At 47.9% G+C, this 17,330-nt stretch overlaps 1 protein-coding gene across 1 annotated transcript in view; it reads left to right on the forward strand.

Annotated features, from left to right (window-relative positions):
• MED12 (mediator complex subunit 12) overlaps window positions 1–17,330 on the forward strand; it is a 98,269-nt gene that overhangs the window by 14,939 nt on the left and 66,000 nt on the right. The window contains 10 exon segments of the mRNA XM_038748411.1: window positions 7,243–7,404; window positions 7,406–7,501; window positions 7,604–7,750; window positions 11,099–11,198; window positions 11,433–11,569; window positions 11,683–11,814; window positions 12,993–13,119; window positions 15,145–15,371; window positions 15,463–15,543; window positions 15,640–15,810. Coding sequence (XP_038604339.1) covers window positions 7,243–7,404; window positions 7,406–7,501; window positions 7,604–7,750; window positions 11,099–11,198; window positions 11,433–11,569; window positions 11,683–11,814; window positions 12,993–13,119; window positions 15,145–15,371; window positions 15,463–15,543; window positions 15,640–15,810 — 1,380 coding nt within the window.

Here is a 17,330-nt window from a genome sequence, read left to right on the forward strand (position 1 = left end):
AGTAAGCGCTTAACAAATACCGTCATTATTATTCTCTGGGCCTCAGTTCCCTCATCTGTAAAATGGGGATGAAGACTGGGAGCCCCATGGGGGACAACCTGCTGACCTTGTATTCCCCCCAGTGCTTAGAACAGCTCTGGGCACATAGCGAGCGCTTAACAAATACCAAAATTATGATTATTATGATCTGGAAAATTGGGATGAAGTCTGTGAGCCCCCCGTGGGACAACCTGATCACCTTGGAACCTCCCCAGCGCTTTGCACGGAGTACGCGCTTAACAAATACCGTCATTATTGTTATTATTATTCTCTGGGCCTCAGTTCCCTCATCTGTAAAATGGGGATGAAGACGGTGAGCCCCTCCGTGGGACAACCTGATCACCTTGTATCTACCCCGGCGCTTAGAACGGTGCTTTGCAAATAGTAAGCGCTTAACAAATGCCATCATTATTATTATTATCCAAGGTCGTCAGGTTGTCCCATACAGGGCTCACAGTCTTCATCCCCGTTTTCCAGATGACAATAATAATAATGTCGGTTTTTGTTAATAATAATAATAATAATAATGGCATTTATTAAGCACTCACTATGTGCAAAGCACTGTTCTAAGCGCTGGGGAGGTTCCAAGGTGATCGGGTTGTCCCCCATGGGGCTCTCAGGCTTCATCCCCATTTTCCAGATAATAATAATAATAATAATTTTGGTATTAAGCACTCGCTATGTGCCCAGAGCTGTTCTAAGCACTGGGGAGGGGGAATACAAGGTCAGCAGGTTGTCCCCCGTGGTGCCCCCAGTCTTCATCCCCATTTGACAGATGAGGGAACTGAGGCCCAGGGAGGTGAAGTGACCGGCCCAAGGTCACACAGCTGACAAGCGGCGGAGCCGGGATTGGAACCCGGGACCTTTGGACCCCTAGGGCCACTACTGCCGTCCGCTGTCACTAGAGGAGCAGCGTGGCTCAGTGGAAAGAGCCCGGGCTTGGGAGTCAGAGGTCGTGGGTTCGAATCCCAGCTCTGCCGCTTGTCAGCCGTGTGACCTTGGGCAAGTCACTTCACTTCTTTGAGCCTCAGTTCCCTCATCTGGAAAATGGGGATGGAGACTCGGTGAGCCCCACGGGGGACAACCCGATGACCTTGTATGTACCCTGGTGCTTAGAATGGTGCTTGGCGCGTAGTAAGCAAATCTCAAATCCCATAATGGTAATAATAATAATAATTATTAAATAAATATATTTAAATAAAAATTTATCATTTTTGATAATGAACAGGTACACAGTAAACACTTAACAAATGCCACATTTATAATTAACAGATACATAGTAAGTGCTTAAATGCCATAATTATTATTATTATGTCAGACATTAAGTATGTCTTTAAAATATAACTTTGAAGAATGAACAAATACATAGTGCTTAACAAATACCACAGTAATAATGAACAGATACATAGAAAGTGCTTAACAAATGCCATAATAATCATTATTAAGTATGTCTTAAAATAAAAGTTATAATTTTTAAGAATGAACAAATACATAGCGCTTAACAGACCCCATAATGGTAATTATTACACGTAGTAAATAAAAATTGTAATTTTTAATAATGAACAAATACATAGTAAGCACTTAACAAATAATAATAATAATAATGAACAAAAAATAGTAAACGATGAACAAATCCCATATTAACAATAAAAACCATGATTAAATGTATTAAAATTAAAATTATAATTTTTAATAATGAACAAAAGCATAGTGAGCATTTAACAAATGCTACAATAATAATGAACAAATGCATAGTGAGCGCTTAACAAGTCCCATAATAGTGAAGTGTATTAAAATAAAAATTATACATTTTAATAATGAACAGGCGCACAGTAAGCACTTAACAAATGCCACAATAATGTGACCAAATACATAGTGAGCGCTTAACAAATGCCATAGTAATAATAATAATTAAATGTTTTAAAGTAAAAAGATCTAATGACCAAATGACTAATGAGCGCTTAACAAATACCTTAATTACAATAAAAATAGTAATGATTAAATGTATTAAAATAAAAATTACAATTTTTAATAATAAACGAGTGACTAGTAAGCGCTTAGCAAATGCCACAATAATAACGAACAAGCGTGTAGTGAGCGTTTAACAAATCCCATAGTAATGATTAAATGTATTAAAATAAAAATATAATTTTTAATAATGAACAGATGCAGAGTAAGCGCCTAACAAATCCCATAATAACAATAAAAATAACGATGATTTAATGTATTAAAATAAAAACAACAATTTTTAATAATGAACAAATGCATAGTAAGCGCCTAAGAAATCCCATAATAACAATAAAAGTATGATGATTCAATGTATTAAAATAAAAATAGCAATTTTTAATAATGAACAAGTGCCTAGTATCTAACAAGTCCCATAATAACAATAAAAGTATGATGATTAAATGTATTAAAATAAAAATAACAATTTTTAATAATGAGCAAGTGCCTAGTAAGTGCCTAACAAATCACATAATGAAAATAAAAGTATGATTAAATGTATTAAAATAAAAATAACAGTTTTTAATAATGAACAAGTGCATAGTAAGCACCAAACAAATCCCATAATAACCATGCAAGTAATGATTAAATGTATTAAAATAAAAATAATAATTCTTAATAATGAACAAGTGCATAGTAAGCGCTTAACAAATGCCACAATTATAACTTACAAGCGCTTAGTCCAGTGCTCTGCACACAGTAAGCGCTCAATAAATACGATTGATTGATTGATAGTAAGCACTTATCGAATTCCATAGTCATTATTACGATTAAATAAATGCACTAACATACGAAACTATAATTTTTAAGACATTTATTAAAGTGGATTAAGATAAATTTTGATTGAAATCACGCCACAATAGTAATGAACAAATGCCTAGTGAGCGCTTAACAAATCCCATAATCATTATTACGATTAAAGACGTTTATGAAAGTGGATTGAAATAAGCACTGTTCTAATAATAATGATGGCATTTGTTAAGCGCTTACTATGCGCCAGACACTTTTCTAAGCACTGGGGGACGGCGGGGATACAAGGTGATCAGGTTGTCCCCCGTGGGGCTCACGGTCATCATCCCCATTTGACAGATGAGGGAACTGAGGCCCAGAGAAGTGAAGTGACTGGCCCAAGGTCACCCAGCTGACGAGTGGCGGAGTTGGGATTATTATTATTAATAATAATAATAATAGCATTTGTTAAGTGCTTACTATGTGCCAAGCACTGTTCTAAGTGCTGGGGAGGTTACAGGGTGATCAGGTTGTCCCACCTTGGGCTCCCAGTCTTCACCCCCATTTTCCAGATGAGGGAACTGAGGCCCAGAGAAGTGAAATGACTGGCCCAAGGTCACACAGCTGACAAGGGGCAGAGTGGGGATTAGAACCCGCACCCTCTGACTCCAGAGCCTGGGCTCTTTCCACTGAGCCACGCTGCTTCTCTAGACTTCTGTAGACTCGTATCTACCTCAGTGCTTCGAACAGTGCTTGGCACATAGTAAGCGCTTAACAAATGCCATCATTATTATTATTATTTTTAAAAAAAGGCGGCAGTGAGTGAGAGGAGGGGGCTGAACTGGACGCCCGGAGGTGTCTAGTCCAGCGCTCGGTGAGTGGGATGGAATGGATGAACGTTGGGTAGGGACCGTCTCTATATGTCGCCAACTTGTACTTCCCAAGCGCTTAGTACAGTGCTCCGCACACCTTAAACGCTCAATAAATACAATTCAATGAGTGAACAAACGCATAGTAAGCGCTTATTGAATTCCATAATCATGATTATTATTAAATAAATGCGCTAATGTACGAAACTGTAATTTTTAAGATGTTTATTAAAGTGGATTGAGATCAATTTTGATTGAAATCACTCCACAATAATAATGAACAAACGCCTAGTGAGTGCTTATCGAATTCCATAATCATTATTATGATTGAATGAATAAATGAGTGAATTAAGTAAATGCACTAACGTACGAAACTATAATTTTTAAGACGTTTATTAAAGTGGCTTGAGATCAATTTTGATTGAAATCACTCCACAATAACAGTGGACAAACGCCTAGTGAGTGCTTATCGAATTCCATAATCATTATTATGATTGAATGAATAAATGAGTGAATTAAGTAAATGCACTAACGTACGAAACTATAATTTTTAAGACGTTCATTAAAGTGGATTGAGATCAATTTTGATTGAAATCACTCCACAATAACAGTGAACAAACGCCTAGTGAGCGCTTATCGAATTCCATAATCAGTATTATGATTGAATGAATAAATGAGTGAATTAACTAAATTCACTAACGTACGAAACTATAATTTTTAAGACGTTTATTAAAGTGGATTGAGATCAATTTTGATTGAAATCACTCCACAATAAGTGAACAAATGCCTAGTGAGCGCTTATCGAATTCCATAATCATTATTATGATTGAATGAATGAATGAATAAATGAATGAATTAAGTAAATGCACTCATGTACGAAACTATAATTTTTAAAACGTTTATTAAAGTGGATTGAGATCAATTTTGATTGAAATCACTCGACGATAATAGTGAACAAATGCCTAGTGAGCGCTTATCTAATTCCATAATCATTATTATGATTGAATGAATAAATGAATGAATTAAGTAAATGCAGTCACGTACGAAACTATAATTTTTAAGACGTTTATTAAAGTGGATTGAGATCAATTTTGATTGAAATCACTCCACAATAACAGTGAACAAACGTCTAGTGAGTGCTTATCCAATTCCATAATCATTATTATGATTGAATGAATGAATGAATAAATGAATGAATTAAGTAAATGCAGTCACATACGAAACTATAATTTTTAAGACGTTTATTAAAGTGGCTTGAGATCAATTTTGATTGAAATCACTCCACAATAACAGTGAACAAACGCCTAGTGAGCACTTATCGAATTCCATAATCATTATTATGATGGAATGAATAAATGAGTGAATTAAGTAAGTGCACTAATGTACGAAACTATAATTTTTAAGACGTTTATTAAAGTGGATTGAGATCAATTTTGATTGAAATCACTCCACAATAATAATGAACAAATGCCTAGTGAGCACTTATCGAATTCCATAATCATTATTATGATTGAATGAATAAATGAATGAAGTAAATGCACTCACATACGAAACTATAATTTTTAAGACGTTTATTAAAGTGGATTGAGATCAATTTTGATTGAAATCACTCCACAATAACAGTGAACAAACGCCTAGTGAGCGCTTAACGAATCCCGCCCGGAGGCGTCGAGTCCAGCGCTCGGTGAGTGGGATGGAATGGATGAACTTTGGGTAGGGACCGTCTCTATATGTCGCCAACTTGTACTTCCCAAGCGCTCAGTACAGTGCTCCGCACACCGTAAGCGCTCAATAAATACGATTGAATGAATGAACAAACGCATAGTAAGCGCTCATCGAATTCCATAATCATTATTATGATTATATACATGCACTAACGGACGAAACTATAATTTTTAAGACATTTATTAAAGTGGATCGAGATCAATTTTGATTGAAATCACTCCGCAATAATAATGAACAAACGCCTAGTGAGCGCTTATCGAATTCCATAATCATTGTTATGATTAAATAAATGCACTAATGTACGAAACTATAATTTTCAAGACATTTGTTAAAGTGGGTTGAGATCAATTTTGATTGAAATCACTCCACAATAATAATGAGCAAACGCCTAGTGAGCGCTTATTGAATTCCATAATCATTACTAGGGACCGTCTGTATATGTTGCCAACTTGTACTTCCCAAACGCTTAGTACAGTGCTCCGCACACTGTAAGCCCTCGATAAATACGACTGAATGAATGAACAAACGCATAGTAGGCTCTCATTGAATTCCATAATCATTATTATGATTAAATACATGCACTAACATGCGAAACTATAATTTTTAAGACGTTTATTAAAGTGGATTGAGATCAATTTTGATTGAAATCACTCCACAATAATAATGAGCTAACGCCTAGTGAGCGCTTATCAAATTCCATAATCATTATTATGATTAAATCAATGCACTAATGTACGAAACTATAATTTTCAAAACGTTTATTGAAGTGCATCGAGATCAATTTTGATTGAAATCACTCCACAATAACAACGAACAAACGCTTAGTGGGCGCTTAACGAATCCCGCCCGGAGGCGTCGAGTCCAGTGCCCGGTGAGTGGGATGGAATGGATGAACAAACGCGTAGTAAGCGCCTCTCGAATTCCATGATCATCATTATGATTAAATCAAAGCACTAATGTACAAAACTATAATTTAAATCGCTCCACAATAATAACGAACAAACGCCTAGGGAGCGCTTATCGAATTCCATAATCATTATTAATTAATTAATTAATTAATAACGGCATTTATTAAGCTCTTACTATGTGCAAAGCACTGTTCTAAGCGCTGGAATTATGATTAAATAATCAATCAATCGTATTTATTGAGCGCTTACTGTGTGCGGAGCACTGTACTGTCCATTGCTGGGTAGGGACCGCCTCTGCATGTTGCCGACTTGTACTTCCCAAGCGCTTAGTACAGTGCCCTGCACACAGTAGCGTGGCTCAGTGGAAAGAGCCCGGGCTTTGGAGTCAGAGGTCATGGGTTCGAATCCCGGCTCCACCACATGTCTGCCGTGTGACCTTGGGCAAGTCACTTAACTTCTCGGAGCCTCAGTTCCCTCATCTGTAAAATGGGGGTGATGACTGTGAGCCCCACACGGGACAACCCGATCACCTTGTATCCCCCCCCCAGCGCTTAGAACAGTGCTTTGCACATAGTAAGCACTTCACAAATGCCATTTAAAAAAAAAAGTAAGCGCTCAATAAATACGACTGAATGAATGAATGTACTGAGCGCTTGAATATAAATGCACTAACGTACGAAACTGTAATTTTCAAGGCATTTATTAAAGTGGCTTGAGATCCACTTTGACCGAAATCACTCCGCAATAACAATAAACCTCCGTACGTTGCCAGCTTGTGTTTCCCGAGCGCCGAGTCCGCCCCCCGTAAGCGCTCAGTGAATGCGATTGAAGGGATGAGTGGGGGAAAGGAAGGGATCGGCCGGTGTTTAGTGAGTGCCGAGCGCCGGCCGGAGCGCTCAGAAAGTAGCCGGACGCGGCGAGTGACGCCCCATTTGGGATGCCCCCCCCCCCCCCCCCCCCCCCCGCAGTACTCGGGCGAGTTTGTGCAGTCGGCTTACCTGTCGCGGCGCCTGGCGTACTTCTGCACCCGGAGGCTGGCCCTGCAGCTGGACGGGGCCGGCGGGCACCCGCCCCACGGCCCGGCGGGCCCGCCGCCCGCCGCCCTGCCCGCGCCCGCCCCGGCCCCGCCGCCCGCAGCCCGCCAACGCCCCTCCGCCGCCCTTCAGCGACCTCCTCCTCTGCCCCCAGCACCGCCCGCTGGTCTTCGGGCTCAGCTGCCTCCTCCAGGTAAGGCCGGGGTGCCCGGCCCGGGGGGCGGCGGGGCGGGCGCCCCGGGGTCCGGGCGGTGCCGCCCGACGCGCCCGCCCGGCTCTCCGTCTCCTCCGGCAGAGCATTCTCTTGTGCTGCCCCAGTGCTCTGGTGTGGCACTATTCTCTCACCGACAACCGAATCAAGACCGGCTCGCCCCTGGACCATCTGCCCATCGCCCCGTCCAATCTGCCCATGCCCGGCGGGAACTCCACCTTCACCCAGCAGGTGAGCCCCGTGCCCGCCCCGGCCTCGGCCCGGTTCTTCTCCGCTGCCATAGAACCTCAGACCATGATACTACTACTACTACTAATAATAATGATGGCATTTTCTAAGCTCCTACTATGTGCCAGGCACTAGTCTAACCTCAGACAATAATGATAATATTTATAGAATATTTATTAATTTATTTATTTTATTGGTACATATCTATTCTATTTATTTTATTTTGTTAGTATGCTTGGTTTTGTTCTCTGTCTCCCCCTTTGAGACTGTGAGCCCACTGTTGGGTAGGGACTGTCTCTAGATGTTGCCAATTTGTACTTCCCAAGCGCTTAGTACAGTGCTCTGCACATAGTAAGCGCTCAATAAATACGATTGATGATGATGATGATGATGGTATTTTCTAAGCTCCTACTATGTGCCAGGCACTAGTCTCACCTCGGACGATAATGATAATATTTATAGAATATTTATTTCTCTATTTATTTATTTATTTTATTGGTACATATCTATTCTATTTATTTTATTTTGTTAGTATGTTGGGTTTTGTTCTCTGTCTCCCCCTTTGAGACTGTGAGCCCACTGTTGGGTAGGGACTGGCTCTAGATGTTGCCAATTTGGACTTCCCAAGCGCTTAGTACAGTGCTCTGCACATAGTAAGTGCTCAGTAAATACGATTGATGATCATGATGATGATGATGATGGTATTTTCTAAGCTCCTACTATGTGCCAGGCACTAGTCTCACCTCGGACGATAATGATAATATTTATAGAATATTTATTTCTCTATTTATTCATTTTATTGGTACATATCTATTCTATTTATTTTATTTTGTTAGTATGTTGGGTTTTGTTCTCTGTCTCCCCCTTTGAGACTGTGAGCCCACTGTTGGGTAGGGACCTTCTCTATATGTTGCCAATTTGTACTTCTCAAGCGCTTAGTACAGTGCTCTGCACATAGTAAGCACTCAATAAATACGATTGATGATGACGATGATAATAATGATGGTATTTTCTAAGCTCCTACTATGTGCCAGGCACTAGTCTAACCTTGGACGATAATGATAATATTTAGAGAATATTTATTTCTCTATTTATTTATTTATTTTATTGGTACATATCTATTCTATTTATTTTATTTTGTTAGTATGTTGGGTTTTGTTCTCTGTCTCTCCCTTTGAGACTGTGAGCCCACTGTTGGGTAGGGACTGGCTCTAGATGTTGCCAATTTGGACTTCCCAAGCGCTTAGTACAGTGCTCTGCACATAGTAAGCGCTCAGTAAATACGATTGATGATGATGATGATGATGATGATGATGATGATAATAATGATGGTATTTTCTAAGCTCCTACTATGTGCCAGGCACTAGTCTAACCTCGGACGATAATAATAATAATAATAATAATAATGGTATTTTCTAAGCTCCTACTATGTGCCCAGCACTAGTCTAACCTCAGACAATAATAATAGTAATAATATTTTACTATGTGCCAAGCGCTAGTCCAAGCACTAGTCTAACCTCGGACAGTAATAATAATAATAGTGGTATTTTACTATGTGCCAAGCGCTAGTCTAACCTCAGACAATAATAATAATAATAATAATGGTATTTTACTATGTGCCAAGCGCTAGTCTAACCCCAGACAATAATAATAATAGTAATAACAATAATGGTATTTTACTATGTGCCAAGCGCTAGTCTAACCTCAGACAATAATAATAATAGTAATAATGGTGTTTTACTATGTGCCAAGCGCTAGTCTAACCACAGACAATAATAATAATAATAATGATGGTGTTTTGCTATGTGCCAAGCGCTAGTCTAACCTCAGATGATGATAATAATAATAATAATAATAATGATGGTATTTTACTATATGCCAAGCACTAGTCTAACCTCAGGCAATAATAATAATAATGGTATTTTACTATGTGCCAAGCGCTAGTCTAACCTCAGACAATAATAATAATAGTAATAATAATAATGGTATTTTACTGTGTGCCAAGCGCTAGTGTAACCTCAGACAATAATAATAATAATAATAATAATAATAATAATGGTATTTTACTATGTGCGAAGCGCTAGTCTAACCTCGGACAGTAATAGTAATAATAATAATGATGATGGTATTTTACTACGTGCCAAGCACTAGTGTAACCTTGGATGATAATAATAATAATAATGGTATTTTACTATGTGCCAAGCACTAGTCTAACCTCAGACAATAATAATAATAATGGTATTTTACTATGTGCCAAGTGCTAGTCTAACCTCAGACAATAATAATAATAATAATAATAATAATAATAATAAAATAATAATAATGGTATTTTGCTATGTGCCAACCGCTAGTCTAACCTCGGACGATAATAATATAATAATAATAGTAATGATGATGATGGTATTTTATTATGTGCCAAGCGCTAGTCTAACCTCGGATGATAATAATAATAATGGTGATGTTGTTATTTTACTATGTGCCAAGCGCAAGTCTAACCTCGGACGATAATAATAATAATAATGGTATTTTACTATGTGCCAAGTGCTAGTCTAACCTCAGATGATAATAGTAATAATAATAATAATAATAATAATAATAATAGTAATGATGATGGTGTTATTTTACTATGTGCCAAGCACTAGTCTGACCTCGGATGATGATGATGATGATGATAATAATAATAATAATAATGTTAGTATTTTTCTATGTGCCAAGCGCAAGTCTAATCTCAGGTGATAATAATAATAATAATAGTAATGATGATGTTAGTATTTTACTATGTGCCAAGCACTAGTCTAACCTCGGACAATAATATAATAATAATAATAATAGTAATGATGATGATGGTATTTTACTATGTGCCAAGCACTAGTTTGACCTCAGATGATAATAATAATAATAATAATAATGAAAGTAATGATGATGTTGGTATTTTACTATGTGCCAAGCACTAGTCTAACCTCAGATGATAATAATAATAATGATAGTAATGATGATGTTAGTATTTTACTATGTGCCAAGCACTAGTCTAACCTCAGATGATAATAATAATGATAATAATAATAATAGTAGTATTGATGATGTTAATATTTTACTATGTGCCAAGCACTAGTCTAACCTCGGACGATAATAATAATAATGATGATGATATTTTACTACGTGCCAAGCACTAGTCTAACCTCAGACGATGATAATAATAATAATAGTGATGGTGATGATGGTATTTTATTATGTGCCAAGTGCTAGTCTAACCTCAGACAATAATAATAATATTAATAATAATAATAATGATAGCAATGATGATAATGGCATTTTACTATGTGCCGTGGCGAACCCCGCCCTCCGCCCCAGGTGCGAGCCAAGCTGCGGGAGATCGAGCAGCAGATCAAGGAGCGCGGCCAGGCCGTCGAAGTCCGCTGGTCCTTTGACAAGTGCCAGGAGACCACCGCGGGTGCGTTGGCACGGGCGGCGGGAAGGGGCCCCGGGTGCCCGCTGGGGCGATTGGCCACTTCTCCGGGCCTCGGTCTCCCCGTCCGGGAAGGGGCTGGTGGGGGGATCGGGTCCGACCTTCGCCCGGCGCGTAGTCCGGTGCCGGCGCGCCGGGATAGGCGCTGAGCGGATGCCACGTAAAAAGGGGCCGGGCCGCGGGCAGGGAGGGGCGTCCTCATGCCCGCCGCCGTGCCAGGCTTCACGATCGGCCGGGTGCTGCACACGCTGGAGGTGCTGGACAGCCACAGCTTCGAGCGCTCCGACTTCAACAACTCGTTGGACTCCTTGTGTAACCGCATCTTCGGGCTGGGGCCCGGCAAGGACGGGCACGAGGTGGGCATCGGGGCCGGACGGGAAGCGGGCGTCGGGCGGGGAGGACCAGGCCGGAGATGGGCTCGGGGGCCCGGGTCCCCCGGCCGCCTCTGGCACTGTCCGCGCCCCCCCAGGTGTCGCCGGACGACGACGCCGTGGTGGCACTGCTCTGCGAGTGGGCGGTGAGCTGCAAACGTTCGGGGAGGCATCGCGCCATGGTCGTGGCCAAGCTCCTGGAGAAGCGGCAGGCCGAGATCGAAGCCGAGGTTCGATCTGAGGGTCAGAGGGGGAGGTTTGGGGGGGCGGTTGGGAGGCCCCCGGGAGGCTGGGAAAGGGAGGCAGAGGTCAGAGGGGGAGATTTGGGGGCGGGCGGTGAGAGGGCAGAGGGGGAGGCCCCGGGGGAGGCTGGGAAAGGGGGACAATGGAAGTAGGGGTCAGAGGGGGAGACTTGGGGGTGGCTGGAGGGCGAGAGGTCAGAGGCGGAGGCCCCAGGGGAAGCCGGGATAGGGGGACAGTGGAGGCAGAGGTCAAAGGGGGAGATCTGATGGTGCCTGAAAGCAACAGGTCAGAGGGGGAGGCACCGGGGGAGGCTGGGAAAGGGGGACAATGGAGGCAGGGGTAAGAGGGGGAGGCTCGGGGGTGGGGGCTGGGAGGCCAGAGGTCCCAGGTGTGGCCCCGGGGGAGGTTGGGAAAGAGGGACGGTGGAGGCGGAGTTCAGAGGGGGAGGTTTGGGGGTGGCCGGAGGGCGAGAGGTCAGAGGGGGAGGCCCCAGGGGAGGCCGGGATGGGGAACAGTGGAGGCAGAAGTCAAAGGGGGAGATTTGATGGTGCCTGGAGGCGACAGGTAAGAGGTGGTGGCCCCGGGGGAGGCTGGGAAAGGGGGACAATGGAGGCAGGGGTCAGAGGGGGAGATTCGGGGGTGGCAGCCGGGAGGCCAGAGGTCCCAGGGGTGGCCCCGGGGGGAGCTGGGAAAGAGGGACGGTGGAGACGGAGGTCAGAGGGGGAGGTTTGGGGGTGGCTGGAGGGCGAGAGGTTAGAGGCGGAGGCCCCAGGGGAGGCCGGGATAGGGGGACAGTGGAGGCAGGGGTCAGAGGGGGAGATTTGGGGGCAGTTGGGAGGCCCCCGGGGAGGCTGGGAAAGAAGGACGGTGGAGGCAGGGCTCAGAGGAGGAGATTTGGGGGTGGCCGGAGGGCGAGAGGTCAGGGGGGAGCCTGGGATAGGGGGACAGTGGAGGCAGGGGTCAGAGGAGGAGATTTGGGGGTGGCTGGAGGGTGAGAGGTCAGAGGGGGAGGCCCGCTGGAGGCTGGGATGGGGGCCGGGGGCCGGACTGGAGTGGAGATGGAGGCCGGGATGGGGGGCTTTGGTCAAGCAGGGGGCCGCGGGGGGGAGATGGAGGCCGCAAGGCGGCCCGCCCCACGCGCCCCCCGCCCGTCGGGGTCCCACAGCGCTGCGGGGAGTCGGAAGCGGCGGACGAGAAGGGCTCCGTCTCCTCGGGCTCCCTGTCGGCTCCCAGCGCGCCCATCTTCCAGGACGTCCTCCTCCAGTTCCTGGACACCCAGGCCCCTGTGCTCAGTACGTACCCCCATTGGAGGCGTCTCCCCCGGCCCCCCCCAAAATTCCCTCCGGGGCTGCCCGGCTCGGGCCAGCCTTTGGTCGACGAAAAGCAGGGTGGCCCAGTGGGTAAAGCCCGGGATTCAGGAGTCCCGGGTTCTGATTCCCCCCCCTCCACCACGTGTCTGCCGGGTGCCCTTGGGCCGGTCACTTGGATTCGTTTCGTATTTATTGAGCGCTGAGCCCCTGCCGGGCACCGTACTGAGCGCTTGGGAGAGCCCGGCACAACAACCGGGCACGTTCCCTGCCCACGACGGGGGGTCGGGAATCGTAGGGACGGCCAAGGGCCGTGGGGCCTTGGGGGCGTCAAGGTGGCTAAGAGGGTCCAGGCCCGGGACCTAGGGGACACGGAGGGGAGGGCGGGGCCGGGAGGCGGTTCAAAGCTCCCCGCGGCGTCCCAGCCTCCCTCGTCCCGGCCTCCTCCATCATCCCCGGCCCTACCCTGTCCCGTCGTCCTCCGTCCCAGCCTTCCCAGACTCCCCATCCCAGCCTCCCCGGACTTCCCCATCCCAGCCTCCCTTGACTTCCCCATCCCGGCCTCCCCAGACCTCCTCATCCCAGCCTCCCCAGACTTCCCCATCCCGGCCTCCCTGGACTTCCCCATCCCGGCCTCCCTGGACTTCCCCATCCCAGCCTCCCCGGACTTCCCCTTCCCGGCCTCCCTGGACTTCCCCATCCCGGCCTCCCCGGACTTCCTCATCCCAGCCTCCCCGGACATCCCCATCCCAGTGTCCCCTGTCCTCCCCCATCCTCCTCCCCAGTCCTCCCCATCCCAGCCTCCCGGCCTCCCCATCCCAGCCTCCCCGGATTCCCCATCCCAGTCTCTCCTGTCCTCCCCCATTCTCCCCAGCCCTACCCTGTCTCGTCATCCCCCCATTCCAGCCTTCCCGTCCTACCCATCCCAGTCTCCCTTGTCCAGTCCCATCATCCCCATCCTAGACTCCCTGCCCCCCCGTGGTCCCCCATCCCAGCCTCCCCAGTCTCCCCAGCCCTCCCCCATCCCAGCCTCCCCATCCCAGTCTCTCCTGTCTATCCCCAAACTCCCTGGCCCTACCCTGTCCCATCATCCCCATCCCGGACTCCCCGCCTCCCGTCCTCCCCCATCCTGGCTTCCCCCATCCCAGCCTCCGCAGCCTCACCCATGCCAGTCTCCCCAGTCCTCCCTCATCCTCCCCATCCCATCCTCGTCCCCAGTCCTCCCCCATCCCACCCTTCCCGGCTTCCCCATCCCAGTCTCCCCGGCTTCCCCATCCCAGTCTCCCGGTCCACCCCGATCCTCCACATCCTAGACTCCCCACCCCCTGTCATCCCTCATCCCAGCTTCCCCGGCCTCCCTCATCCCGGCTTCCCCAGCCTCTCCCATCCCAGCCTCCGCAGCCTCCCCCATCCTCCCCGTCCCATCCTCCTCTCCAGTCCTCCCCCATCCCAGCCTTCCCCCATCCCAGCCTTCCCGGCCTCCCCATCCCAGTCTCCCCGGCATTCCCCCATCCCAGTCTCCCCAGTCCTCCTCCATCCTCCCCGTCCCATCCTCCTCCCCAGTCCTCCCCCATCCCAGCCTTCCCAGTCTCCCCGCCCACCCCCATCCTCCCCATCCGAGACTCCCCGCCCCCCGTCGTCCCTCTCATCCCATCTTCCCCGGCCTCTCCCACCCCAGCCTCTGCAACCTCCCTGTCATCCCCCATCCCAGCTTCCCTGGCCTCTACCCCATCCCAGTCTCCGCAGCCTTCCCCATCCTCCCTGTTCCATCCTCCTCCCCAGTCCTCCCCCATCCCAGCCTCCCCATCCCAGTCTCCCCGTCCACCCCCATCCTCCCGATCCTAGACCCCTCGTCCCCCGTCGTCCCTCATCCCATCTTCCCCAGCCTCTCCCATCCCAGCCTCCGCAGCCTCCCCCATCCCACCCTCCCCCTCCTAGACTCCCTGCCCCCCGGGGGTCCCCGTCCCCCCCCCCCCGGCCGTCGCCCACGGCCCTGTCCGCCCCCGCCAGCGGACCCCCGCAGCGAGAGCGAGCGGGTGGAGTTCTTCAACCTGGTGCTGCTGTTCTGCGAGCTGATCCGCCACGACGTGTTCTCCCACAACATGTACACGTGCACCCTCATCTCCCGCGGCGACCTGGCCCTGGGCGCCCCCGGCCCGCGCCCGCCCTCGCCGGCCCCGGACGACGACGACCCCGACCGCAAGGACGGCGAGCCCCCGGGGGCCGCCAAGCTGGAGGTGGGCGCGCGCCCCCCCCCCCCACGCCCCCGCGCCCGCCCCCCGCCCGGGCCGGACCCCCCCACCGCTCACCCCCGCTCCGCCCCGCCAGGACGCGGGACTGTCCGAGCCCATGGACGTCGACCCCGGCTCCGGCGCCGCCTTCGAGGAGCTGGAGAAGCCCGACTTCTCGGTGAGGCCCCGGCGGGGGGAGGCCGGCCGGCCCGGGGGGAGGGAGGGAGGCCGGGGGCGCGCTGTCTGGACGCCCGGCCCCTTCCCCCCGCCGCAGATGTTCTCCCCAACGATGCACTGCGAGGGCAAAGGCAGCCCGTCCCCCGAGAAGCCGGACGCCGACCGAGAGGCCAAGGCGCCGACCAAGGAGAAGGCCGAGGGCAGCCTGGGCGCCCTGTACGACCAGCCCCGGCACGTCCAGTACGCCACCCACTTCCCCATCCCCCAGGTAGGGTCCGGTGCGGTCGGCCCTAATAATAGCGATGGTAGTTACGGTGCTCGTTGAGCGCCGGGGGAGATGCGCGGGCATCACGTTGTCCCCAGCCGTGGGGCTCACGGTCTTCATCCCCATTTTAAAGAGGAGGGGGAGCTATGTGCTAAGCGCCGGGGTCGTGAGAAGCAGCGTGGCTCAGTGGAAAGAGCCCGGGCTTTGGAGTCAGGGGTCATGGGTTCGAATCCCGGCTCCGCCACGTGTCTGCTGGGTGACCTCGGGCACGTCACTTAACTTCTCTGAGCCTCAATTCCCTCACCTGTAAAATGGGGATGAAGACGGTGAGCCCCACGTGGGACAACCTGATCACCTTGTATTTCCCCAGCGCTTAGAACAGTGCTTTGCACATAGCGCTTAACAAATGCCATCATTATTATTATTATTATCACATTGTCCCCTGTGGGGCTCACGGTCTTCATCCCCATTTTAAAGAGGAGGGGGAGCTATGTGCTAAGCGCCGGGGGACATACACGGGCATCACGTTGCCCCCCCCGTGGGGCTCACAGTCTTCATCCCCATTTGATAGAGGGAACTGACTATGTACTAAGCGCTGGGGGAGGTAGGAGGCCCTCAGGTTGTCCCGACTTGCACTTCCCAAGTGCTCTGCACACAGCAAGCACTCAATAAATGCGATTGAATGAATGACAAGTGTAACAGTGTAACAAGTACCGTAATTATTACTATTATTATTAATAATATTAATATATTAATTAATTACCAACAATTAATTAATAATACGATTCTTAATGATAATAATAATTCCGGCTTCTCGTCTTGTCCGCTGTCTGACTTTAGGCTAGTCACTTCCCTTCTCTGGGCCTCAGTTCCCTCAACTGTAAAATGGGGATGGAGACCGTGAGCCCCACGTGGGACGGGGCTGTGTCCCACCCGAGTTGCTTGGATCCGCTTAGTACGGTGCCCGGCACATATTAAACGCTTAACAAATACCATCAACCTTATTATTATTATTATTATTACCATCATCATCATTTATACCTCATCTGTAAATTGGAGACGGAGCCCGTGAGCCCCACGTGGGACAGGGACCGTGTCTGACCCGATTCGCTCGTGTCCACCCCGGTGCTCAGTACAGTGCTTGGCACATAGTAAGCGCTTAACAGATACCACTAACATTATTATTATTATTATTATTACTATTGAAGCAACGTGGCTCAGTGGAAAGAGCCTGGGCTTGGGAGTCAGAGGTTGTGGGTTCGAATACCGGTTCCGCCGCATGTCAGCTGGGGGTGACTTTGGGCAAGTCGCTTCTATGTGCCTCAGTTCCCTCATCTGGAAAATGGGGATGAAGCCTGGGGGCCCCACGTGGGACAACCTGATCACCTTGTATCCCCCTCAGCGCTTAGATCGATGCTTGCCACATAGTAAGCGCTCAACACAAGCCAGCATCATCATCATCCGTTGACAAAGCAGAATTAGTTTATTGTTATTATTATTATTATTATTATTACCTCACCTGT

Source organism: Tachyglossus aculeatus, chromosome 6, assembly GCF_015852505.1.
Source record: "Tachyglossus aculeatus isolate mTacAcu1 chromosome 6, mTacAcu1.pri, whole genome shotgun sequence".
In the NCBI taxonomy this organism is placed as follows: Eukaryota; Metazoa; Chordata; class Mammalia; order Monotremata; family Tachyglossidae; genus Tachyglossus; species Tachyglossus aculeatus.